The 27,380-nt window shown below is 37.2% G+C and overlaps 2 protein-coding genes across 3 annotated transcripts in view; both read right to left on the reverse strand.

Annotated features, from left to right (window-relative positions):
* Nucleotides 1-277, reverse strand: part of RUFY2 (RUN and FYVE domain containing 2) — a 45,058-nt gene extending 44,781 nt beyond the window's left edge. For both annotated transcript variants that reach the window (XM_010852172.1, XM_010852171.1), the window contains exon 1: nucleotides 132-277. In XM_010852172.1, the coding sequence (XP_010850474.1) occupies nucleotides 132-135 (4 nt within the window). In that variant the 5' untranslated portion in view covers nucleotides 136-277. The remainder of the gene's footprint in view (nucleotides 1-131) is intronic.
* Nucleotides 278-3,823: 3,546 nt separating this feature from the next.
* The window catches only part of DNA2 (DNA replication helicase/nuclease 2), a 38,416-nt gene continuing 14,859 nt past the window's right edge, over nucleotides 3,824-27,380 (reverse strand). The window contains exons 6-21 of the mRNA XM_010852175.1: nucleotides 25,089-25,308; nucleotides 21,892-22,009; nucleotides 20,495-20,654; nucleotides 18,897-19,091; nucleotides 17,163-17,393; nucleotides 13,726-13,842; nucleotides 13,534-13,643; nucleotides 13,134-13,243; nucleotides 11,961-12,185; nucleotides 10,605-10,798; nucleotides 10,422-10,511; nucleotides 10,135-10,339; nucleotides 8,512-8,601; nucleotides 7,703-7,885; nucleotides 5,533-5,679; nucleotides 3,824-4,926 (exon numbers count right to left, since the gene is read on the reverse strand). Coding sequence (XP_010850477.1) covers nucleotides 4,858-4,926; nucleotides 5,533-5,679; nucleotides 7,703-7,885; nucleotides 8,512-8,601; nucleotides 10,135-10,339; nucleotides 10,422-10,511; nucleotides 10,605-10,798; nucleotides 11,961-12,185; nucleotides 13,134-13,243; nucleotides 13,534-13,643; nucleotides 13,726-13,842; nucleotides 17,163-17,393; nucleotides 18,897-19,091; nucleotides 20,495-20,654; nucleotides 21,892-22,009; nucleotides 25,089-25,308 — 2,464 coding nt within the window. The 3' untranslated portion in view covers nucleotides 3,824-4,857. The remainder of the gene's footprint in view (nucleotides 4,927-5,532; nucleotides 5,680-7,702; nucleotides 7,886-8,511; nucleotides 8,602-10,134; nucleotides 10,340-10,421; nucleotides 10,512-10,604; nucleotides 10,799-11,960; nucleotides 12,186-13,133; nucleotides 13,244-13,533; nucleotides 13,644-13,725; nucleotides 13,843-17,162; nucleotides 17,394-18,896; nucleotides 19,092-20,494; nucleotides 20,655-21,891; nucleotides 22,010-25,088; nucleotides 25,309-27,380) is intronic.

Consider the following 27,380-nt stretch of genomic DNA (forward strand, 5'->3'; position numbering starts at 1 on the left):
CCCCAAGCCCAGGTTCGGACCCCAGTCTGGACTCGCAGGCCTCGATGCCCACACCGCCAGTCCGCCTCCCCTGGCCGCGGCCTCAGCCAGCACGGAGGGCCGGGCGTCCACTCGCGGCCCGCTCCCCTTACCCATGGCGGCGGTGGCGATACAGTCTCGGCGGGGACTCCCTGGGCCCCGCCAGCAGCTCCCTTCGGGCGCGCGGCGGCCGCCACGGCGTCTGCAACCAGGCCCGCTGCGGCCCACAGCGCTCCCGGCGGCGGGAGGACGCCCAGGTGGTTCTGCGGCGCCCGCGTCGGGCGGGGGACTCTAGAGCCTGCAGCCGGCCTCGGAGAAATCCGCCCTCGCTGAGCCTCTCCGCGTCCAGCCGGACCGGAAGAAGGAGCGTGAGGGAGACCTCGGGTTGTGGAGCCAGAAGGCGGACTCTGATCTCTCATTTGCGGGCTTCGCCGGAGCACTAGGGTTCCATTTCCAAGGGGAGGCGAGCAAGCCACGTGCAAAGGTTTTCATCTGCAAGGTCCAGCTGGGTTTAATCTAACACACCTGACCGCGCCCCTGCTTCAGTAACTCGTAGGGGACCAAAAGAATTTAGAAAATCTGAAGCAATTAACAGTAGGCAGAAATCTATTTAGCCCAAATTTTAACCAGTAAGTCCACTGGTTTATAAAAAGCAAGGAGGAACAGTCTCAGAAATCAAAGGTGCAGAGATAAAACCTGCGTTTTCTCATTTCAGAGAGGAAAAATCCCTCATGGACACTAGGTTTTAAGTTGTATCAATTTGCGGAAAGTAAGCTGTTACCTAGTTAGATCAGCAATTGTTAAGATGGTGGCCGAGTTAGAAATAGACTGGTGTTTTGTGGAAATGGTGAGATGTTTATCTCATCACATTGGCCAGCGTACAGTTCTCATGCTTCTTGACTTCTTTTGGTTTTTAATTTTTTATTGTGAAACAACCCTACATAGATAAAAATGTATAAAGCATACCTATACGTTTAAAGAATCATAAACAGATGGATAAAGAGCACCAGATCAAGCAAGCATAGGAGTCATCTTGAAGGTAGGGGGAAGCCTTTAGCCACAATGTCCCTAGAAGTAAATGTGATCCTGAATTCCGAGTCGTTTCCTTGCTTTTCTGCATGCTACTACCACATAAGTATGTGCCCCTAATCAACGTAGTTTATTTTTCCTGTTCACAAACTTTTTGGGATAACATTACGAACATTACTTGTTTCTGGTGTTCAACATCATCTATGTCCATGAGGAGTTTCCAGTTTATACGTACATCCTGGTTCCTACGTGCGGGAGTCTCTTGGCCATGTAAAAAGAATAGACTTACTGAAAATCAAGTACGCCTTTCTTTAAGTTTACCAACTCATGCCAAAGTGTTTTCAAAATTTCTCATAATTTACACTATCAGCAGTGTTGTTTTTCTATTGCTGTGTCCATTGTAATGCCTAGAATTGTGAGGATTTCTTCATTTTTTTGGCCAGTCTTGTGGGTAGATTGCATGGCAGATTTTTTATTTCTCTCATTACTGATGACATTGAGAACTCTATGTTTACTACTTGGAATTTCATTTTTACAAAGAAATGGTGCCTGTTTTACTATTGACTTACCTTTTTATTGACTTGTTCAAGTTACTTAATGTTCTACATACTAATTTCATGTCAGTTGTGTGTTGCCAATAACTTTGGGCTAATTTTTTTTCTCTCCTTATGGCAACTTTTGACTAAATATAAATTCTTAATTTTCCTGTAGTGAATTTATAGTTTATGCCTTAGTATCTTAAGGAGCCTCCTTATTCCAAAGTTATGAAGATTTTTTTCTTTTACTAATTACAAGAACTTCCCTGGTGGGCCAGCAACTAAGACTCCAAGCTCACAAATGCAGAGGGTCTGGGTTCAATCCCCAGTCAGGGAACTAGATTCTGCATGCCACAACTAAAGATCCCAGGGTGCTGCCACTAAGACCCCGTGCAAACAAATAAATATTTTAAAAAAGAATGATAGTTTTGCCTTTCATATTTAGGCCTGTTATTGCACCCAGAATTTTAGTGATTAAAGATAATGTCAAGTTTCATTTCTTTGGCTGTCAGTTCCTAAGCCAACGCCTCGTTTGATTTTCAGAACCACCCCATGAGAAAGGAATTACTTCTGTTTTACAGATAAAACTAACCTCAGAAAGATTAAATAACTTGCCCAAAGTCACAGTACTACTGACACAACCATAAGCTGAACTAATAAAAAAGTAGCCTCTATTTTTATAATCTCAAAATACATCTGTGGGTATTTTTTTTTTAACTTTTTGGCCATATCCCGAGGGATGTGGGATCTTAGTGCCCCAACCAGGGATTTAACCCTCATGCCCTGCGTTGGAAGTATAGAGTCTTAACCGCTAGACAAAAAAAGTCCCTGTCTGTGATTTTTACAGTGCTTCAAGGAGTCTAAAACTCACATGTCTAACCCCTTCCATTATCTTGCTGTTAAACACTGAAATGAATGAATGTTCATTTTTCTCCTCTCCAAATGATGAGTACAAAAGGAGGGATTTGTATTCTAAGTGCATTTAGAAAAGCAAGTAAAATTAAGATTATATATTTATTTTAGAAAACCATGAGAACAAAGGAAAAGTTTTATTTCCTAGATTGCTTTCCCCCCATTGTAACAAGTAGTAAACAAATCTTGTTCAGTAATAGACTCACTTTATTTAAAGCTAAGAAATATCTCTTCGAGGGAGATGTTAAGCTCCAAAATACACATTTGCCAGATACTCTAGTCACCTTGTATTGAACAGAATTTGGAATTAGGGTGTATGTTTAAACCTTATTACACTGAACAATTTTAAACCAGAATATTAGTCTGTTCTGAGTATACAGATTTGGTTAACAGCCACAAAGGCGATGGTTGAAGCCAATGACTGTCCAAGGAGGGAGAACAGGACCAGACCAAACACAGAGCTCTGGGAAAGACCAGTCTTTAGAAAGTGAGAGATGAAGAAGAAAAGAAGAGAACCAGAAGAGGCAGCAAGAGAACTCAGGAGACAGGAACTCTGAGCTGATTCAGGAATGGGGACACTGGAATGGCTACCCTTTCCTCACAACCTGGCTTGCCACCATAAGGAAGACCTTGTCTAGGCTAATGGTGCTCTTGACGTGGACCTGCACAAAGTGAGTATCCGATAACATCAGTGACTGGTAGCCATTGCCGCCTTAGTCCTTGGCATGGATGGCATAAACTGCATTATTAACAATTTGAGGGCCCAGTCTGGGTTTAACTTCCAGCTCACTCAATCCCGCCAACTCACAGCATCTTATGTATAAAAGATGAGTCCTATTTCTTTGAAATAAGTGCTTAGAATCTTGTAATCAATACAGATTCCCAAATGACAAGAAACATGGAACTCCTCCCTAGGTTCTTCTTCCATTGGGCTTTACTGTGCAGGCCATACAAATCTGTAAAGCAGCCATTAGTGAAGCCAAAGAATTTTCTTATTCTAGGAACTGAAATTATCTTAGATTCATTCCTGTTATGTAAATTAATGATAACCAACCAATATTTAAGCCTTATCTCTGCAACTTCCTTGTTTTTCCTGTCGAATCCATAGTCTCTCCGTGATTAGCTCCATCCTATGCATGTCAGCACGCCTTGGTTTCAGCTTTAGAACATTGTCAATATTTCACTTCTCAATACTGGAAAAAATGGTGGACAACCCTGAACTTAATTATTATTTAGTATTAATCATTGACACAGTGTGATCTTAGAGTAAAAAAAAATTTATTTAATAAAAACATCAAGTTATAATTTTTTAAAAAACAGGTGTGGTAGAGGCAACAATTTCTAATGTACTTCTCATTAAAAAAAAAACAAAAAACAACAACTTGGAAAGAAATGAGAGATCCTCCCCCAAAGTTGGATACACTAAAATTGGTCACCATATAAGTAACTAAGCACCTTGAGATAATTCTGTTTTATAAAACATCTTCATACAAAAAAGGAAAATTGAGTAATGCCCCAAAACAAAGGGGCATATGAACATAAATAGGTGAAAATAGGGATACACCTTTTTTGTCATCAATTCAGCAAAATTTTTTCCCAAAAGAATAATAATTATTATTTTCTTTAATATGAAAATCCACTCTAAAACACTAAAAACTGAAAATAAAAAGTGGGAGAGGAAGGGGAAATAACTAGGAGAGTAAGGGAAATTAGTTGGAAATAATAAATTTATAAGTAATAATTTAAAACACTAAGTATAAAGTTTTGTAAAACATCTCTGATAACAGAAAGCAAAAGTCAGGAAAAAAAACACCAAAATGGCCTTTGGATCAGGGACCTCAAAATACAGAAGAGAATCATACTTTTCATTATCACAAGATTGTGCTTAAATGACAAAAACAAATCCATTTTCTTACCTAGTTTTTCAAATAAAACAGGATAAAAATCTACAAGATCAAATTAATCTTAAAAATCTAAACTTAAAAGTTTAAACCTCAGATTGAAAAGTTAATCCATCTTTAAAAGCTGGTAGAAGTGTATCAAACTCTACGTCTTACAGAGACACATGTATAATGCCTATAAATTTAGACTTTTTAGTTTTGGGTACACCTGTACTGAAAAAATAAATTCTATGTTAAATGTTGTAGAGTTATGTTTAACAAGGTTATACCAAAAAAATAAATAAAACCAAAAACTGGAACTCTGAATGAGTATATATATTTACATCATTTCTTACCCTTGGGATAAAAGTTATCATCACAGTGTAACCAGTCACTGATTTTATAGCATATCCAAATTATAAATAATAAGCAATAGTTAAAGGAGATCATCATGGTATGAAAAAAGCAAGGAAAACAGGGCTTTATTTTCTTTGGAAATCACCCAATAGATGACAAAGGCTTTCATGTTCTCCTGATGGAAGATCAATGATATAAAATAAATTAAGGAAGATACATTTAACACAATGTGGAACTACATTAAAACATATGACATTATTAACATTCTGTAATTTTAACAAGGCTACTAGAAAACTTGTATTTTTGTGACACTCTATGGATAATAATGTACTTAAGCAATATGATTTACCTGTCTTAGTATGAGACCTTCATATAATTTTTTAAAGAGATGATCTATTTTTAAAATTATCTACGACATGACAAGAAATAATCTCCATTTTTAAATATAATACTTTGTCCCAGATGTATATTTTTTAAGGTTATCGAGGTGAGAGGAACCTGAAGGGATACCAGTTTTCCTAGATGTGTTCTAGGGAACATGCACTCTGTTTCCGGGGCGAGAAATCAAGTCCCTTTGTTCCCCTTTTTCATTTCACAAACTATTCTTCTCCATCACCTTCATTATTTCACTTGTTGCATTGACCTAGTTCCTGTGAATTGTTTTCTCTCTCCTTTGTAGAATCAGGTCTTTTGAAATATGCCCATGGAAAACACAAGACACTTAGTTTTAATTGCTACAAATACATAAAGTACTCACACAGCACAATCAAATGTGACCGTATATAAAACGAAAAGGATATTAATTTTTCTGAGTTGAGATGATTAAGTAGCTTCCCCAAAGGAGGGTAACGGCTTAGTGAGGGCACACATCCCAGGAGAATCAGCTTATGTTTGGCTCTGGTTATAGCGACATTAAGACGTCGCCAATCTTTCAACAATTCACCAAGCTGAAAGAAAGATAATTTTCATTCTTTGAGTTTTCTTATTTGAGGTTTTTCTGAAAAAGAACAGTTTTTATTGAGCCGTCTTCCTACTTTCAAAAACATATTCCAAAAAAGATTCTTCAACACATTCAAAGTGCAGACAGTTGCGGGGGAAAAAAAAAAACAAACTTGCCCATGATGCCAACCTCAAGTATTTTATTGTGGGTGTGATATCCATAGGGCTTCCCTAGTGGGCCAATGGTAAAGAATCTGCCTGCCAGTGCAGGAGATATGGGTTTGATCCCTAGGTTGGGAAGATACCCTGGAGAAGGAAATGGCAACCCACTCCGGTATTCTTGCCTGGGAAATCCCATGGACAGAAGAGCCTGGTGGGCTATAGTCCAGAGGGTCGAAAAAGAGTTAAAGACGACTTAGTGACTAAGCAACGACAACAATGATATGTTTGCCATAATTTTAAATGATTAAATATGTATAATGAAAATGTATTTTAAAATTTTAAATATATTAAAAAATAAATTTTAGGGACTTCCTTGGCAATCCAGTGGTTAAGACTCTGCACTTCCGATGCAGGGGGCGCAGGTTCAATCCCTGGTCAGGGAACTAAGATCCCACATGCCCTGCTGCTGCTGCTGCTGCTGCTAAGTCGCTTCAGTCATGTCCGACTCTGTGCGACCCCATAGACGGCAGCCCACCAGGCTCCCCCGTCCCTGGGATTCTCCAGGCAAGAACACTGGAGTGGGTTGCCATTTCCTTCTCCAATGCATGAAAGTAAAAAGTGAAAGGGAAGTCGCTCAGTCGTGTCTGACTCTAGCAACCCCATGGACTGCAGCCTACCAGGCTCCTCTGTCCATGGGATTTTCTAGGCAAAAGTACTGGGGTGGGGTGCCATTGCCTTCTCTGCCACATGCCCTACAGTGCAGCAAAAAAATAAAAACAAATAAAATTTTCAAACATTAAATACGTATCATAAAGAACTGAAGTTGTCTCCACTTATTGTAGTATTGTTTTTAAATGTAATAAAAACTCATAGAGGACTCAAAGGAGTGGTTAAATATACCACGATTCATATATACAGTGGAAAACTTTGCCCCTTTAAGAGAAGAATGAAATCTCTTTCTGTGTAATGACATGTAAAGATCTCCAAGCTCTATTATTAAGTGGAAAAGGCAAAGTCCAGAATAGTGTATATATTACCTTTTGTGCCCAAAGGAGGGAAACATGAATACTGATTCATGTGCTTACATATGCTTAAAGAAATTCTAGAAGGTTAGCAAAAACAAACAATCCAAAAAACCAAACATGTGAGGGTAAGAACTGAGTAGAAGAGTAACAGGGAAGAAGGGAGACTTTTTATTCTGTGTATTTTAAAAACTATATGCAGGTATCACATAGTCAAGAAAAATAAGTCAAGGAGAGATAAAAGCACAAAAAAAAACCAGCCTGGAATTATCTACAAATTTGAAAGTAAGCTAGGAAAGTTTATATGTTTAAAATGCGCCAAACATAATAACCAAAAGGTGGAAGCAACCCAAATGTCCACTAATGGATGAACTGATAAACAAAATGTGGTATATACATGCAATGGAATAACCATCAGACTTTAAAAGAAAATTCTGTTACATGCTACAATATGGATGAACCTTGAGACATGACAAGTGAAATAAGCCACTTACAAAAGGACAAATACTGTATGATACCACTTATGTGTAATATTCATGAATTCATAAAGTTCTGTCAAATTCACAGAGATAGAAAGTGGTTGACAGGAAATGAACAGAGAGGGAATTAAGGAGTGGTTATTCATGGGTATAGAATTTGTTTTGCAAAATGAAAAGGTTCTGGAGGTCAGCTGCACACACTGTCAATATACTTCATACCTGTGAATTGTACACTTAAAGACAGTTATGATGGCAAATTTTATGCTATGTGGTTTTTTAACATAATTTTAAAGAAGAGAGGTAAATAATGTCCCAAACAAATAGAAAATAAAAATCAGAAAGCAAAGCAGAAAATACAATCAACTCACAGTTCCATCTTCATTGCTTCTAACAAAAGATACTACAACGATACTTTTGTCTCTTCCTTGGTACCTGTCAACTGTATTAACTTCGACCATCCCAACAGAAGACTGTGCCAATAAGTCACTGATGACCTTTAACTGCTGCCTGTATGGTGCAATGATACCAATATCAGAGGGTTTACAACCAGCCTGTTTTAAACAGAAAAGAACACAATTTAAAATGAAAAAAATCCTGACTTTTGCTATTTAAACTTTACTAAATTTATTAAATGTTTACATAATGTGACAACTGATGTTTATAATACATGTTCCTATGTATAACACATGTTCCTACAAGGAGGAAATAAATATTGAATTACTCTAAGGCTACATCTACATTTCCTGAGAGGAAATAATTTCCGCAAACGCTGCTCCCTGAATTTTAAGAAGTTCATGGCAATATAAATGGTTTGTATGCCACCAGAGCAGTGATGCCATACCAAAAAAGTACAAAGAAATAAATTTTACTTTCTGCTTTCCCTTTTCACTGAAGTTTCCAATCTCCAATCATACTGACTTCTGCACTAAATTGACACAATCAGAATTATCTGATGTTACAGAAACTTATCCTCAGTGGAAACCCAAAATGCCATTACTGTATTAGATACAGTAATTACCGTCTTAGATAAATGTTGTCAAAATAAAAACATTCAGGCTTCAGTCCTCTTATCTTAATCAACAGAAGTTAATGCTAGATCTAAAGTTCCATGAATTCTAACATTCTATTACTCTGCACCTTAATATTAATTTTCCCTCAAAATTCAATTTTAAGTTACCTTAATAAAAACTGACGTCAGGAAAACAACGAGTTTGGCTTCCATTATATTACTGACACCTCCCTTTTCAACTTGTTCTGGTGCTGGAACCTAAACAGAAAAATATGCATCCTGCTTGTGAAACAATTTCTGAAGTAAAGAGTACTGTCAGTATACAAGTGGCCACAGAGACAGTACTACCAGATATGGGCACAGATGAAAAATATCTTCCTCTTAAAGTTGAATGCAAAAGAATTGACAAAAATGAATGATATTAGTCACTTTTAGAAGGAAACCCATCTTAAACATGCTACATAAAGTTCATACTAAAATCTCTACAAAAGTCGACCATACAGAGCTTCACATACATTACTGTGTTATCCCCCATTTTATAGGCATCAAAGGCCAGAAGAGATAAGCAACCTGCCCAAGCCTTACAATACACCGTGGCACTAAGATTCAACTTAGATCTGGCTCCAATATCTGTGTTCTTTCCATTTTCTTGTTACTTTTTATACAAATAATAGAGCCATAAAGTTCCCCAGGTTCCACCACCCCTAGTAAAAATTTTAAAGGATTATTTTGCTCCTACGTCACCCCTACATCACCTTGATTAATTTTAATATAACTTATTTGGAATCCTGATGCCAAGAGACAGGAAATGTGAGTAGCAAAAATAAAGAATCTAAAAATCACTGGTGAGGTTAATAATTATAACTTCTAACTAACAGATTAGAGTTGTGGTTTATAAAAGCAGTCATATCAACTATACCTCAATAAAAAATAAAATAAAAATTTTAATTACATAAAAATATAAAAGCAGTCATTTATGAGAATGATTCTTCATTCTGAAACACTAGAGCAACGTCCAAGACAATGAAAATTCCAGCATGGTACATCAATGGTAAGGCCCTATTTTTAATAACCGTTGACTCCACCCATCTTAATAACAAAATATATAATTATATTAAGAATGATATACATAGATCAAATTGATGCCTATATTTTGAACTTATGTTGAACTTATGTAAAGATTTCCAAATCAATAATGAGAAGCAGTATAGAAAACAAACTGTAGGAACACAGAGTCAAAACTTTATTCTTAGTTCCTAGAAATAAGAACCAAGTAATTTAAAGTCCTTGTGCAGATTTTTTAATGATAAATTCGTAAAGAGGTCTTTAGGTGCATATGTGGGATCTGGAGACACGTGGGAAATCTCTGTTACTTTTAGCTCAGTTTTGCTGTGGGCCTAAAACTGCTCTGGAACATAAAGTATATGTTTTTTTTTAAAGGTCCTGAAAAGAACATCAGTTTATCTTACCTTCTGTCCATTTGTAAACCCAAACTTTTGACAGTATCAATGCCAATTACTTTTCTAGGAAATGTAATTATACACTTGCGTTCACTTTCTAGCTTTCCTACTTCAAAACAATTTGACATCTATATCAATCACCAGAATAAACCTCCTCCCAAAGATAGTGAATCTGTAGAAAAAAAGATTCTTTTGTGTGAAAGCACAAGAAGCAGACTAGCTTTAACTCATAAGCTGTAATGAAGCAATCGCTATTGAAACGGAGGAATTTAAATGATAGGGCAAACGGAGAAAAACGCAGGAAATGTTAGTTTGTGTGTGTGTGTTTTACCTTGTGTGTATTAAGAAAACAGACAGGATTGTTTGGCTCGAATGCTGCAATCAGCCAAGGATTTTCTGAATAATCAGCATAAAACTCCAGTTCCAGCTTTACATCTTTAAAGTTAGGCAGGTTTATCACTGCATTGGCCACTTTATCTGATCCACACTCCAGCTTTCCTTCGTACGTCAGTTTATTACTTAAGGACATAATTTTACTAAGGGAATTACAAAAATAATTTTAGTTTGGTGATGAACACAAATATGAAAATCACTCATAGCTGACACTGTTACAAATACCTGTTCATTCTGTATTGCACAGTTAACTGTACAACTGCATTCTTATTCTGCTCCAGCCTCTTGAATAAGCTTTCACTCATGCCAAGAGCTCTGTCAACGAATCAAATTCAGGATTATCAGTCTACTGAAAGCATCCCTTAAACAAGTATCTAGTTTAAAACTGAAACCTTAATGTCTACTTACCTTGCTTCACGGTTTAACACCAGGGGAGGAAGCTGCTGATGGTCCCCCACCAACACAAATCTCCGTGAAAAAAAAAGTGGCCCTAGGCAAACAGGCTGGCTAATTTGAGAGGCTTCATCCACTATACAAAAATCAAAAGTTTTACGAGAAAATATGGGATGGTTTATTCCCATACATGTTGTTGCAACTATAAGCTAAACACAAAGAAAAAAAAATAGATCAGGTATTTAATATGTCCAAGAAATAAACCTTGTTTTTCCCATGTTTGAAATTAAAAGATCAAAAAAGAGCTCTTTGTGCTCCCAAACAGAAATCCCTAATGTTTTTTAATTTAGAAACACTTACAACATGCAAACTTTTTTTTTCTATAAATTTTTAAAAATCAAGTTAATTTTCCAGACACAATAACAATGCTCAAGTTTAGATCTATCAAAATGGAAATCTGAACATTTCAAGAGGCAGTAAGTTAAGGATTTTTTTTTTTTTAATGTGAACTAGGACTTCACTTCTGGGAAGATGGAGTACTTTTCCCTCCCACAAAGTACAACTAAAAACCCCAGACATTATATATAAAACTATAAAGCCTCTGAAAGGTAGAGAAAAGGTAAATCAGCTGGAGAGCTTGGGACATGAGGAACAGCATAGTAGTTTGTTCCCTGGGTTTTCTTTTTGCCTCACATATCCCAGATTTCAGACATTTGGAACATTCTAAGTGAAAAATTCCAATCCCAAAAGATCACATACGATATATGAAACCAAGCAGGACTTTATGGGGCCCTCCTGGGCAAAAAAGCCTTTCTAGGTCCCTCATTTCTTATTTGTAGGATAAAAGCTTCAGCCTCCTAGATCTCCTCAGAGTTCCAAAGGGCAGACTGATAAGCCCCTTTTAACCATGCCTGAGTTCATGCTAATAAGGTGACTTTCTTGCATTCTGTGAGTCATTCAAGCAAATTATGGAACCCAAGGAGGAAGACATAGGAATTCCCAAAATGGGCACAGGAGATCTGAACTTGCAATTCAGAACTGAAGTAGGGGACAGTCTTGTGGGACTGCCCTTAACTTGTGGAGCCTCCACTAACTCTACATAGTTAGTGTCAGAAGTGTGAGTAGAGAGAAACAGTTTTCCTTTACCAGGATATTTTAAACTAGAAGATGGGAGCCCTGAAAAATAGACCAGAAACCTTGTTTCAGTTCAGAATCAAAGAGCAAACTATAAACTCATAAACTGGTCTTATGGTTTATATAAATGAATCTGCAAATTCAGTCAATGCAACTGGATTTCTCAAAGTGCCATTTCTCCCCTCATTCTGACAGCAAAAATTACTGTCAGTATGATTATACAATAATTGTACTTACTTGACTGTTGTAGAGTTCTTCTAGAAGAGCTAAAGATTTAATGGACTTTGATCTGCAAATTTCCTCCTCTGTAAATTTTTGGATATCTGGATGTACCTTCTGAATCTGGCCCAAGCGCAAAAATCCAATTTTAAACTTTGCTAACTTCAAAAGAATATTGTCAACAGCAGAGTGTGTATAGCTGGTCAACAAAACACTAAAACCACAGGCATAGAGAATTCTTACCTATTAATAAACAAAAGAATGGAAAAGATCATTACTTTTAGCTCCTGATAATTTTTAACATTTATATTTTTCAAAAAGAATTAGAAAACAACAGGAAGCATATCTAAGAGCCAAGCCAAGTAACTTTTCATTTCCTTTTTTTTTTTCTGACTGCACAGCTCGAGGAATCTTAGTTCCCCCACCAGGGATCGAACCTGGGACCTTGGCAGTGAAAGCATAGAGTCCTAAACAATGGACTGCCAAGGAATTCCCCAAAGTAACTTTTTAAAAAATTATAAAGCCAAAATGTCTTATGAAAGTAACATGGCATTATTATCATGTTATCAATGATATGTTACCAATATATTAATTATATCATGACAAAATTGAGTACATATAAACTTTAACTAGTGCCTGGCACAAAGTATCAATCAGTAAATATGTGGTGCCATCATCATCATTATTCTAAGACTGCTCAGAAATTTACTGACATGAAAAAAAAAATTCAATAAGAATCTGTATCAGGGACTTCCCTAGCGGTCCAGTGGCTAAGATTCTGTGCTCCCAATGCAGGCGGCCCGAGTTCGGTCCCTGGTCAGAGAACCAGATCCCACGTGCCACAACTAATGATCCTGAAGGCTGCAACTAACCTCTGGTGCAGCCAAACATATAATTTTTTTTTTTAAAAGAATCTATTTCAACCTCCTCGTACAACTTGTCATTTTTTAAAGTGAAGAAAAACACAGAGATTTTAGACAATCTTAAATGCAAGGTATATACATGATGATTACAACTACTGGTAATAGTTATAATAGTTTAGTTTTTCTATTTCTCATGTCATTCTTAGTTTGAAACAAAGACATTTTGATTTGAAATTCAGCCCTTTTGACATCCGGTATCACGTTCTCTGAACTGAAGAGAAATGGATTTAAATACCCAGTTTCTAAGCAAAAGAGTAGTAATTCTTACGAGGGTACATATTGTAGTTGTTTTTCCTGTTCCCGGCATGCCCACGATGAGGGTGTAGTCTTTTGAAAGAAGTACCTTTTTCATGGCTTGCCTCTGAGGCTTATTCAAACCTACATTTAAATTTAAAAATAATAAGAATAAGAGTGTTGAATTTTCAATGAGCAACTTAACTATAAGAAAAGCAGCCTGTGTTCTAGTCTGTTCTTCAATAGTCTTCTCAAAGTAAGGAAATATCATGGTGATATTAAAAGTCACATGTAAACTACTTCTAAAGAGATGCTGTCTAAAAACCATAATTAGAAGTTTAATAAATTATTAAGATACTGGACTATAATATAGATTACATTATAAATAGAACCAAGAAAAATTAATGGACACAGGCATGTTGATTATAACATACCTTTCAGAATGCAGGCAACTGTGTCCTTTGCCTCATGTGGAAGAACAGAACTGAGGTAGGATATAAACTGTGGTTCACGAAAGTCAATAATTAAATCTCGAAGTTTTTGGCTGAAAAGCAAAAAAAAAAGTGCTTTTTATAATATTCCTCAGGAAAATGGAGTGATATTCAGATTCATTTATTGTTACAAACCTGGCACGAGTATTTTCCATCAGTTTAGAAAGATTTCCTAATGGGGTATCTATATCACAATTTTTTTCTTCCTGGTCCAATCTGAACAAAGTTGATTCTGGGAGTCCTGACAAGTTCCTGAAACAGCAAAACATATGTATGTGAATATTTTTCATTTAACATAGTCAGGGGTCGGTATAAGAAATGCGTTGCTGTCTGATGATACAGAAGATAAGAATTTTCCTGCCAGTGCAAGGGACATGGGTTTGATCCCTGGTCTGGGAAGATTCCACATATTGCAGAACAAATAAGCCCATGCGCCACAACTACTGAGACTGTGCTCTCGAGTTCACTTGTAGAGCCCGGGAGCTCCAACTACTGAGCCCGAATGCCGCAACTACTGAAGCCTTTGCACCTAGAACCCGTGCCCCGAAACAAGAGAAGCCACCACAGTGAGAAGCCCACACAGTGCAACTAGGGAGTAGCCCCACTCTCCGCAACCAGACAAAGTCCACGCACAGCAATGAAGACCCCGGTGCAACCAAAAATAAAAAGAAGTAAAAAGTAAATGGGCCAGAATAACTATGAAAATGGCTACCAGCCCCTAATACATACTTGCCAACCAAAGGCAGGCTAAGGCCCTGGACTGGTGAGCAAACAGAAAAGGGGAAGGCAAAAGGCAGTGGCTGGGACTCTGAGCTCCCACTGTAGGGGGCTCAGGTTCAATCCCTGGTTGGAGAACCAGATCCTACATGCCACAACTAGGACTTCATATGCCACAAGTAAAACTCTCGCTTGCTGCATCTAAGACCTGGAGCAGCCAAATAAATAAATTAAATAATAATAATAAAAAGGCAGTTAATAATCCAAAACCTGCAACATCTGCTGACAACTCATTTGGCCTTCCTTGAACTTCAACCTGGGCTCACCACCCCCAGCAGGATCCTGAGCATATGGCCCCTGCCTCCTCAGGCCTGGAGTACATGTCTCTTTCCCAAAGGCTTCTCCCACTCCTCTGTCAGGCTAACCTGTGATGTTCCCGAGGTCCCTTCCATGGTCCTCTGTACCGTTCTTTCTTGTCATTTCCCCACTGGTCCCATGCCTCCATCTGAATCCCAAATCTACATCACCAGGCCTGACCTAACATTCCTCTCCTACCCCATTTCTCATCCAAGCTTCAGCTTTGAATGTCCAGCAAGCAGCAAGATTTTTCCACTGAGCTAAAACTCAGGCAGTCAAAGTTTGCAAAACTGAACAACTCTTTATTCCTGCTGAAGCCTTATCCTCTTCTTGTGGACCTGACCTTAGGTAATGGCTCTTGTATCTACATGACTGTCTTGATCCTTCCCTCTCCCACCCTGCAGATCCAATCAGGATCTCAGTGTCAGACAATTTTACTTTCCAAATACTTCTCAAAGGCATTCGACCTTCTCCATCAAAACTACCTTGCCCTCAATCACCTCAAGCCTCGGCCACTATAGCAGGCACCTGGTTCCTCTGCTTTCAGTGTTGCCGCCTCTGATTAACTCTATTCTCCACAGTGCATTCACAGAGAAAATGCAAATCTGATTATCATTCTTTTGTTCACTTAACAGGGTATATAAACCCTTCTATGACCTGACCTCTCCAATAACTCCTTTATCTTTTACATTCCAGAAAGTAATTACTACCTACACTTTGCAGAACCCCCCACCTCACACCATCAGGCCTTCCCACACCCCGTCCCCTGTGTCTGGTATACTCATCCCACACTGCTTCACAGGGCTAACATTCCCCCACGGGATGAAGATCTAGAACCCCTTTTCACTCGCCTTCCCCGAGCCTCCTAAAACTGGGTTAAATGCCTCTCCTGTTTCCCATTAATTCCAACACTTGTCATATTAGACTGAAATATATATTTATTTGTTACCCACAAGACTACAAATTCTTCAAGAGTTTGCAAAGTATCTAACACATGTTAGGTACTAAATAAATACCTCACAGGACTGACTGAAGGGACTCCTAAGAAACAGCAGAAATATCACAGCTTATACTCCAATATCATGAAACCCGGGCTAGGGCTGGTTACTGCTTAACCAGGATTACTGATTACTGGAGAGCAAGCCTGGATATTTCCACTGCAGTTACTCTCTGGATCCAATTACTGATCTCCATCCACTGAGAAATGTGACGCATGCCTGCACTTAAATGCAAGGAAGGCTGGGGGTCCAGGAAGAGGAGAATATGGATATTAACGAACATAGATATTAGCTTCTATCACAAATTTTCATACCAACTATTCTACTATTTACTTAATACTTTTCTTTAAATTAATTTACTTTGTGTTAATTTATACTTTATATCACAACTATAAATGGAAAAAAGCAATTTGAACAAAATGGTGAGCGCCCAGAGGGCTGAGGAGGAGAAATAAGCGTTACAGCCAACACAGGACATCTGTCCCGCCTGCTACACATGTGGTTGTGAGAATTATTTAGATAAGATTACATCCCATATGGGGCTCCCCAGGTGGCTCAGTGGTAAAGAATCCACCTGCCAATGCAGGAGATGCAGGAGATGTGAGTTCAGTCCCTGGGCTGAGAAGCTACCCTGGAGAAGGAAATGGCAACCTACTTCAGAATTCTTACATGGAAAATCCCATGGACAGAGAAGCCTGGCGGGCTACAGTCCCTGGGGTCACAAAGAGTCGGACACAACTTAGCAACTGAGCACACACCCACACACGCATGTCCACATTACTACTAGGGAACATAATGTACTAAACAAAACTTCAGCAGTTGGATAACTGCTAAATGCCAATGAACTATATAGGCTTCCCAGGTGGCACTAGTGGTAAAAAACCTGCCTGCCAAAGTAGGAGACATAAGAGACTCAGGTTCAATCGATGAGTTAGGAAGATCCCCTGGAGGAGGGCATGGCAACCACCCGAGTATTCTTGCTTGGAGAATCATCATGGTTAAGGGGGCCTGGCGTGCTACATCTAGAGGGTTGCAAAGAGTCGGACACGACTGAAGTGACTAAGCACGCACACACTGAACTGCATGTTTAAAATGGTTAATGGTTAATTTTATGATATGTGAATTTTATCTAAATTTTTTTTTAAAGGCATGAAGCACTGGTACAAGCTACTATATGAAGATGAACCTCAGAAACAGTATGTTAAGTAAAAAAAGCCAGTCACAAAAGACCACTTAAGTGTATGAATCAGAAAAGGCAAATCTATAAATATAGAAAGGGAACTGGTGGTTGCCAGGGGTTGGGGGAGTGACTACAGGGTACAGGGAGTCTTCCAGGGGCAATGAAAATGCTCTAAAATGGATTTTGGTGCTAACTGCATAGCTGGGTGAATATACTAAGCACCATTGAATTGTATACTTTAAATGTATGAACTGTATGGTATATGTTTACTTATCAATAAAGCTTTACCCTCCCCACCCAAAAAGGGAACATTTCATCACCTGTCTAATGAACAGGTTACTGTTGTTGAGTTAATCTCCTTCACGTATCCCCTAGACAAGGCAAACAATGTTCTCTCTTCTCCACTTAAAATAATTCTGTCACCTGCCATTAGATTTGTGATAGGTATGGCTCCATTTTTACGCTGGAAATTATGTAAATACTGTCCATCACAAACTGTTTTTACATGTTCTATTCTAATCAGGCTCCCAATGCAGCTGCCACTCTCTTCCCTATGAAAGAGAAAGAAAAAGAGAAATTAATTTTAAAATACTCTCGCGGAGGACTTCCCTGGTGGTGCAATGGCAAAGACTTCAAGCTCCCAATGCAGGGGACCTGGGTTTGATCCCTGGTCAGGGCACTAGACCCCACATGCCGCAACGAAAGATTCCTCATGCCACAATGAAGTCGGAAGGTCTCATGTGCTGCCAAATAAATAAATAAATACTTATTTAAAAAATAATAATCTCTCGGGACTCCCCTCATGGTCCAGTGGTTAATACTCACACTCCCGCTGCGGTGAGTATGGGTTTGATCCTTGGTTAGGGAACTAAGACCTCACAAGCCGCGCGGCAAGGCAAAAAACAAAACAAAAACCTCTCATCACCAGATCTCTAAGCAGGTGCTAGAGAGCTCCCCTCTTTTTTTGAGGGGGGAAGAATCCCCCTCACTGTACCCACAGGGAGGATTTCTGAACAACATGCTTATCAGCACTTTGATTCTTGACTGACACCCCCACCTCCTGTTCTGACACATGTTAACACTACAGAAGACAAATCATAATAATCTAACTCTGAACCTGAAGTGAAGGAAACAGTAACATCAGTTCAGTTCGGTCGCTCAATCGTGTCTGACTCTTTGCAACCCCATGAATCGCAGCATGCCAGGCCTCCCTGTCCATCACCAAGTATTTACTAGAGAATTTATAATTATTCTTACTAAAACAATGGCAAGCACACTGACAATTCCACTGTGTCTCAGAAGTCAGCATTAAGCGTTTACAGTCTCTCGGGCACTGCTATAATACTACACTGCAGAAGTCTGCTGGCGCACACATTTGACATATTTACTATACTTATGTAGTCTATTGAAAATGACTTCAACTTTCTTCACTTGTGATGGCACGTTGTGTTAAAGTCTAGTATTAAAGAAATAACGTTCTTAGGTCTCAAGCCACATTATTATCAAGATTCACTCTGAAAAGAAAAGAATGGGTCAAAAACAACTAAATATTACTGAAGAAAAATACTATGCAAAATGCACAAAATTATAACTTTATAAGTAACTTGTAAAAAAGAAAAAAAAAGACCTCACAAAATACAATATTGACATGCTTTAGAGAATTTGAATCTCTATGAAAACTTACTAAAAAACTTTTAAAATACTGTAGTATTTAAAATATTCAGTAAAACTTCATTAATTTCTACTGTGTCAATATGCTAAAATTCACCTTATGATATACTCAAGTTTTTCACTCTTTTCATTGATGAAAAAGGATGTAACTTTACTAATAATTTTTAAAATCAGATTTCTTGAGGTATATTTAATCTACTAAAAATAACAATGGTTTTCTTCTTAGAAAAAAATTCATTGACAGCCATCTGGAGTTGGCATGAATATATGAAACTTCATGCCTTTAACATGGTCCTTAACCTGTATTTGTCATGAATCACAAATCTCATCCCACTGGCTAATCCACATTACTTAAGTTTTACTGTATTAAATGGACCACTTACATTTCTGAAGCAGGCATTAACCATATATGTTGGTAATTTCTTTTATTATCCTTTGATTGAGACTCCAGGGTTAACATTAGACACCAAAGGCTAAAATACTCTAAGTGTATAGGCTTGAGATGCTGGGTTTCTTCTTTTATTTTGGGCCACATGCTGGTCGGGACTGAACTGTCTTCCATCTGTTGTTCAACCGCCCTAAAGATAAAGCTCCAAGTCAGAGATGCATATAAAACATTTCACTGGCTATGAAATGAGATATTTCTAAAATAAGTACACATATGTGACAATCATCATACTTTACAACCACAGCACCCACTTTTTTAAAAAAAGTCATTTCAGGGGCAAATATGCTATAGGATAGCATAGAAAACATGGAGAGTAAAACAAGGTGTCAAAAAAATGTGCCTGTATTATAGTCCCAAATTTCCCAAGTTCATGGTTTTTGCCATTAAGAGATCTTTTGATCCAATACAGTTGACTCTTGAACAACATGAATTGAACTCTATGGATCCACTTACACATGGATTTTTTTCAATAGTAAATAGCACTACATGATCCAAGATTGGCTGAATACAAGAATGTGGACAAACCTTGTATTCAATCCTGGCTCACCACGCAGTTGTATGTGGAGAGCCAGCTATGAGATATACTCAGATTTTCGACTGCAGAGAGGACTGGCGCCCCCAACTCCAGCATTGTTTAAGGGTCAACCGTACTTTTAAAAGTCCTTTATATGAATTTTCAGGCTGAATTAGAAGTTTGGTTCTGATTTGATCTTGTTTCCTAGTCTGAATTTGCATCTAACCACTTTCTTGCGTCCTCCAAGACTCTCACTGGCCTATGATAGTATGTACGTGTGTTAGTCACTTAATTGTGTCCAACTGTTTGTGACCTCATGGACTTGCAGCCCGCCAGGTTCCTCTGTCTCTGGGATTCTCCAGGTAAGAACACTGGAGTGGGTAGCCATTCCCTTCTCCAGGGGATCTTCCTGACCCAGGGTTCAAACCTGGGTCTCCTGCACTGCAGACAGATTCTTTACCATCTGAGCCACCAGGGAAGCTCAATGAAGGTATAAATACATATAACTGCTCATAAGACAGCTAATAAATTTGCCATATGTAGAAAAATATACAAGTATAAACAAGACAATCTACTGGATTATATCAAGACAGATCTACTGGATTATATTGTCTAAAAAAATCAATTTCCAAGTTTTGAACTACAAAAGGTTTGAAATTAAAACATCAACTAAAAAATGGAAGATTTCTTGAAATAACATTTAAGAAAAGTTACAATGCCTATACTACATCTTTAACTATATCCTATAAGTTCTACAATTATTTCATTTCCTCAGAAACTGTATGCCGCAAGATTAAAATATCCACTTTTGGAAAAAGTTTTAAAAGCATTCTATTTTTCTCCAAAGAAATAGGCTTGTTATGTAATATGAACTAACTATGCTTTTTTCTCTTTCCTATTCCCTTCGTTTTAAATAACCAAAATGAAGTCATCAATGCCAGACCAGCCAAAAATGTTAAATCATTCTGAGTTGAGTGCTTACTTAACTGGAATTAATACTTTCAGAAGACAGTGTTTACCTGCTATAGAGAGCACAGTTGCCCATCTGTGAACAGTATTTACAGGTTTGCTGTTCCTCAATTATTTGTGGCAAAGGAGCAAGCTCTGTCTTCTCTCCAGTAGATTTGTTAATACGGTGAAACAAGGAGAATGCCATCTGATTTCTTAGCCTTAATAATTCTGTGGGGGAAAAAACGGATGGGTGTTTTCTAAGAATTAATTAAAATTTATTATATATCTTTTCCATTACATGTAAGCAAAACTTTCAGATTCAAAAACATAAAAAGGAAGGAGCAACATTCATGTATCCCACTACACCAGAATAATAACCACTGTTAACATTTTGGTATATTTCTTTCAATTCTGGTTCACTTGATTAAGTTTTTAACGTTTTTAAACAACCTAGGGAAAATACAGCTATCTAGAGTGTCTCATTAGGTGCCTTTGGTGCATTAGGTATCTTTGGCCACCTAATGGGAAGAGCTGACTCATTTGAAAAGACCCTGATGCTGGGAAAGATTGAGGGCAGGAGGAGAAGGGGACGACAGAGGATAAGATGGTTGGATGGCATCACCGACTCAATGGACATGGGTTTGGGTGGACTCCAGGAGGAGTTGGTGATGGACAGGGAGGCCTGGTGTGCTGCGGTTCACGGGGTCGCAAAGAGTGAGACACGACTGAATGACTGAACTGAACTGAGTGTCTCAAATATAAGATAGGAAGTTTAAAATAAAGTTTTGTATAGGAAGATTTTTTAAATTTTATTTTATTAAGGGATAATTGATTCATACTGTTGGGATAATTGATTCATAATGTTGTGCTAATTTCCACTGTACAGCAAAATGATTCAGTTATATATATATATTTTTTTTCATACTCTTTTCCATTATGGTTTATCACAGGATATCGAATATAGTTCCCTGTGCTATTCAATAGGACCTTATTGTTTATCCATCGTATACATAACAGTTTGCATCTGCTAATCCCAAACTAAATGTCCATCGACAGAGGAATGGATAAAGATGTGGTACATATAAACAACAAAATACTACTCAGCCATAAAAAAGAATTAAATAATGCCATTTGCAGCAACATGGACCCAGAGATTATCATACTAAGTGAAGTAAGTCAGAAAGAAAGACAAATACCATATGATATCACTTATATGTGGAATCTAAAATATGACACAAAAAAACTTATATAATAAAAAAGTTAATAATGTTTTCAATTATATAGTACACTGTCAAAATTCTTTTTCTTTTGAAAAGTACCACAACTTATAAATTACAAAATGTTTTAGGCCTAGCAAGCACAGTGATTGATTGTCAGGTATAAATGTGTGTCAGCAAAAGTTAAAGGGAAAAAACAATGAAAAAACAAAACCCTGAGAAGTAAAATTGAAAGAAAACAGCTTAACCTCTTTTATCAAGATGTTTGGCAGGCACAGGGTACATCTGGCCAGTCTTTAGGTAGAGGAGCAGGCCGGCCTCTGGGTCAGCCCTCCTCTCTTGGCTTAGCAGTGTATACAGAACAAGCTGTGAAAACAAAGTACATTTTGTCAAGTAAAACTTTAATTTTTTCTATATTTCCATATATGTTTTACAGTCAATATATATTAAAATTTTTTTTTTTGGCCCTACCTCATGGCCGTAGGATCCTAGTTCCCCCATCAGGGATCAAACTCAGGCCCTGGGCAGTGAAACCACAGAGTCCCACCCACTGGACCACCAGGGAATTCTGAATACATATTACAATTTCAAAATCAAAAGGTCAATTAAATTATTTCCATTTTGAAAATAACACGATCTGAATTCAGTACAGGTAATACAATAAATTCAATGCCAACTATTTAATTTCCACAAAACAAACGTAGTATATATTTCTCACTTTACAGACAAAAATAAATATTTAGAATTTTTCTTAGATAGTAAATGTTTAGGTTTCCAATAAACGTTAAGAGAGAAATTAAGAGATGTTTTACATTTTGAAGTTAACAGTCGTTAGACACTATTTTCCCTGTTTAAAATAAGTAAATGAATTAAACACTATAAAATGCATATTATTTATGTCATAGTAACTGTGATAACCAAACGAGACTAACTCTACAGAGTTTACTGCTTTTTCCAGAACAGAAGGTGGCATTAAGTGCATTAGGTTTACGTGGCGCTCTTCAGAGAAACCATCTAAGACAAGTTAGATGTAGTTCTTTAGTTCATGAAAACACATTAGCAGTAACATTTAAACCTATGTAACATGCTTTGGGAGGCCTTCTTACAGGCACTCTGCTTGTGTTGCCTGTTACAGCACGTGCTGTGCTTAGGTGCTCAGTTGTATCCCCATGGACTATAGCCCACCATGGACTTTGTGACCACATGGACTATAGCCCATCAGGCTCCTCTTTTCAGGGGATTCTCCAGGCAAGAATAGTGGAGTGGCTTGTCATGCCCTCTTCCAGGGGATCCTCCCAACCCACGGATTGAACCCAGGTTTCCAGTAGATGAATTCTTTACCATCCGAGTCACTAGGGAAGCCCAAGAATATGGTATAGGTATCCAAAGATACAGCATAGGTAACCAAATAAAATGTTTAAAAATTAAAATGAACTCATAAATGACAAGGTTTATGAGTCTTGGGGCTGTGGACCAAGAGAGTCAATCCAAATTAATGGTCCTTCCATGTTAATTTTTCCCTACACAGGAACTGAGGCAGAAGGAAGAGGACTCTGCTTCTGGGATTTATTAAAAGGGAAAAATATCTGAATGACATTCCCTTCATATAATGATCAAAGGAAGCGGGAATGAAATTTTACAACATTATTATAGTTCAATTATATCACAGGTTTAATTCAACTATTTCACAAGTTAAATAGGTTTTTGTGAGCTGGTTTAGACATCACAGCTCCATATAATATTTTTCCTTTAGAAAATACGTTTCAAATGCCAAATTTCTAACTTAGAAATGAATTTTTAGAATATAATCCCACTTAAAAAATAAAAATCCTCCTTAAATGAAGTTAGTCTATAACATAAGCTTTTTCTGCATTACCAAAGTGGAGAAAGTCAAACCCCATAAGATGAGAAATCTATCTTTCCTCACCCACAATACCTATATATATATCAATGATTTACAATCATTCTCTGTCTGCTTGCTTCTTACACCCTGAATATGCAATATACACACCAGCATATTTGTTTGAGCCTTGTTCAAATCAATTTTCTCATTTTAAAAATACAACAAATACAACTATATTCTTAGAAGTTCTTCCTGCAACTTCTCATCTTGCAAAGATAAAAGTTCCAACTAAACAGAATTAAATACAATAATATTGTTTGTCTTGAAGGCACTTTAATTTAGAGCAGTGGCCTTAGAAAAAAGGTCTTGGAATCTAGACCACTTTAGACACTGAAATGCCTTTATATTTCTCTTCTGTTAGCATTCAAAAGTGAGTTCAATCAAACATGTCCTTAAACAAGTGAAAACTTTCAGCCTCTATTATATATAGAACACATTTCTTCAAATCTTTGACTTCCAAAACAACTTTTCTTGTATCGTGACATGATTTTCCTTTCTCAAGAGGGCTTTAATCTAACCAAGTCTTTGTTCATAATTTCAGCTATATCTGTTTTACTAAAGTGAAATATTTGAGTCTTCTAATAGGGGAGATTTAATTTTTCTACCTTTGGTATTTGTTACATAAGTAAGAATGACAAGAAAGACTTAATAAGAGAAAAATCTCTTTAATCCCTGATTATACAATTCAGTAGGCTCTTAGTTCCCCAACCATGTATTGAACTCAAGGCCCCAGCATTGAAGTGTGGGTCTTAACACTGGATCACCAGGGAAGCTTCTATCTGCTTATTTAAAAGTGTCTGCTGCTGCTGCTGCTAAGTCGCGTCAGTCGTGTTCAACTCTGTGCGACCCCATAAACAGCAGACCACCAGGCTCCCCCGTCCCTGGGATTCTCCAGGCAAGAACAGTGGAGTGGGTTGCCATTTCCTCTCCAGTGCATGAAAGTGAAAAGTGAAAGTGAAGTCGCTCAGTCGTGTCCAACTCTTAGCAACCCCATGGACTGCAGGCTACCAGGCTCTTCCGTCCATGAGATTTTCTAGGCAAGAGTACTGAAGGCAGGTGCCATCTAGGACATACCATAGACTGCTAATGTGGAGGTTGGCAGAGGGATCAGAAATAATTAGAAAAAAACACATAACTTTATGTTAATTATTTTGATTTGTTAACTCACTATAATTAATATAATATTTCAGGCAATTGTGAAGGCCAACAGAAGATTGTTATATTTACCAAAGAGAAGATGATTTTTAAAAAACGTGAATTTAACATAATGGTAAGATTCAGTTAGTTCTATATTTCATTTAAATAAAAATCAGTTTAATCAGATTAAAAGTCAAAAATGAATGAATTTACACTGCTGTTTCCTAAAGAGTATCCTATGTAGATGTTACATGAAAATAATAACTCTGTGGTAAATTACATTTAGGAAACACTGGGTTAAATTAAAAATTACCTGAACTAAATCAAAATATATAAAGCAGACTACTTTTTAAACATTTAAAAAATTTAAACATATTACACATTCAGACAATTTTCTTATTATACCTGACTACGGTGTTCAATAGAATTTGATTCTTTGCCAGTTTTAAGTTCCAATGGCATTATCTTATATTTCGTTTTACATCCTCGATGTATTTTCACACCAACTGTAACATCGATTTTGCCCTTCAATCCAAACCTAGGGGACCAAATGCTTTCTTCAATATCCAGCGAGTTTGTAACTTCAATATTACATGTTGAATTACTGTTACTACCATCACTTGGCCTAAAAAAAAAAAAAAAAAACAGAAAAAAATTTAAATAGAAACATTTAATTAAAATATTTTATTTAAAAAATAATAATAAAATATTTTATTTAATTTAATTAGAACACTTTGCTCATTTCTTTTATGCTAGCATTGACTCTCTACTGCACACAGGGAATGTGAGGATGGGAACGAGTCTATAGAGCTTTATGGCAGTGATTCCCAAAGCATGCTTCCTGAATGAGTAGCATCGGCATCACCCAGGGAATCTGTCATAAATGCAAATTTTCAGGCCCCATTCCAGACCAACTTGTTCAGAAATTGTATAGGTGAGACCCAGCAATTTAACAAACTCCAAGTGATTCTGATGCACAGTCAAGTTTGAATCCTACAGTGTCTAACTCATATAATTTAAATATTCTTAATATTTATCATCTGTCCATTCAGTTCATTCCTATGACAATCTTCCTAATTCAGGGCTTTATTTCCTCAGGTCAATATTATTGCAAAAAGCTCACTACTTAGATTGCTGGAGCCACTATGACAATTTGTATATTTTGATATACAATTATTAAACAGATTAATATATAATGGCTTGCATGCGGTTGTACCCTAGGTAACAACAGACCTATGTCTTCATGTAATACTCTATTAAACTGAATAAGGATGAGCTGTTTTTCCTATTATCTATGCAATCTGGGGCTTGATCATCCAACACATCATCCCTACCCCACTATCCCCATGACAATCCTTGGAGAAGCTTGGGTGCTCCTATACTTATTATATCCTTTACTTAATCATTAAATGAATACACCTCTGCCACTATCAATATTTAAAACTAATATCCAATTTTTTTTAGTATTACAAAAGAGGTTCTGATTTTAATATCTTAACTGTTAAATAAGGCAAGAGCACAGGAAGGAGGGAAAAAATGAATTTATGAATGTCAAAGGAATCAGAAGAGATGAAAATAACTTTTAATGCCTCCTGTACTCTTATCTAACATTTATTCATTTTCAGAGCAGGAAATGATTCTGCAGAAATAAAGCCAGATAAGAGCAATCTTTTATTAATCCTATTTTATACTCAAAGCTGTATAAAATACTAAGTCTAATGGAATTAGATTTAGTAAAATGGACATGAGTTTGAATAAACTCTGGGAATTGGTGATGGACAGGGAGGCCTGGCATGCTGCTGTCCACGGGGTCACAAAGAGTCGGACACGACTGAGCGATTGAACTGAACTGAATACTAAACCTAATGGAAATGAAATGGATAAATGAAAAGGATAAAGTTTCTAGTAATAAAACATTTTATATCATATAAAAATCAAGATTTAAAAAGTATAAGAATTCTGCTCTCAAAATACATGATTTAGTTGACTTGTTTTACTAATTTCACAGGTGTTTTTTATTTGCTTGCTTTTTGGTCTTGCCACGCTGCATGTGGGATCTTAGTTCCGCGTGCCAGGGGTCAAACCCATGCTGCCTGCGGTGGGAGCAAAGACTCTTAACCACTGAATCACCAGGGAAGTCCCAAGCAACTATTTCTTAATAAATCAGAAAATATTCCAAGAAAAAGAGTTCTATCTTCAATAATTTTTTACAAACTGTTTCAGAATGCTTCAAATATAATCTCCAAGAAAACTTGTATAGTTGTGCAATCTCAGAAGAGGACAATCAAAGAATTCGGGGAAGCCACAACTTTTCAGAAATTCCTTAAATATTAATCTGTTTTTTTCTCACTAGAAGTTATCTGATCATGACACACTTAAATATATGTCTCTAAAATAAAACAAACTTTATTAAATATCAAATGTCATATGCAACCCTATGGACTATAACCCACCAGGTTCCTCTGTCCATGGGATTTCCCAGGCAAGAATATTGGAGTGGGTTGTCATTTTCTTCTCCAGGAGGTCTTCCTCACCCAGGGATTGCACCCACATCTCCTGCACTGGCAGGTGGTTTCTTTACCACCCAGCCTCCTGAGAAGCCCATATATTTAATAGAAGACAGATAATGAAACTTTTAATGTTGCTATACTAAAATTCACTCCTCTAGAAAAAGAAGCAATATGGTTTTAGACTTAG

The sequence above is a fragment of the Bison bison genome, unplaced genomic scaffold, assembly GCF_000754665.1.
Source record: "Bison bison bison isolate TAMUID 2011002044 unplaced genomic scaffold, Bison_UMD1.0 scf7180017864309, whole genome shotgun sequence".
NCBI classification, from domain to species: domain Eukaryota; kingdom Metazoa; phylum Chordata; class Mammalia; order Artiodactyla; family Bovidae; genus Bison; species Bison bison.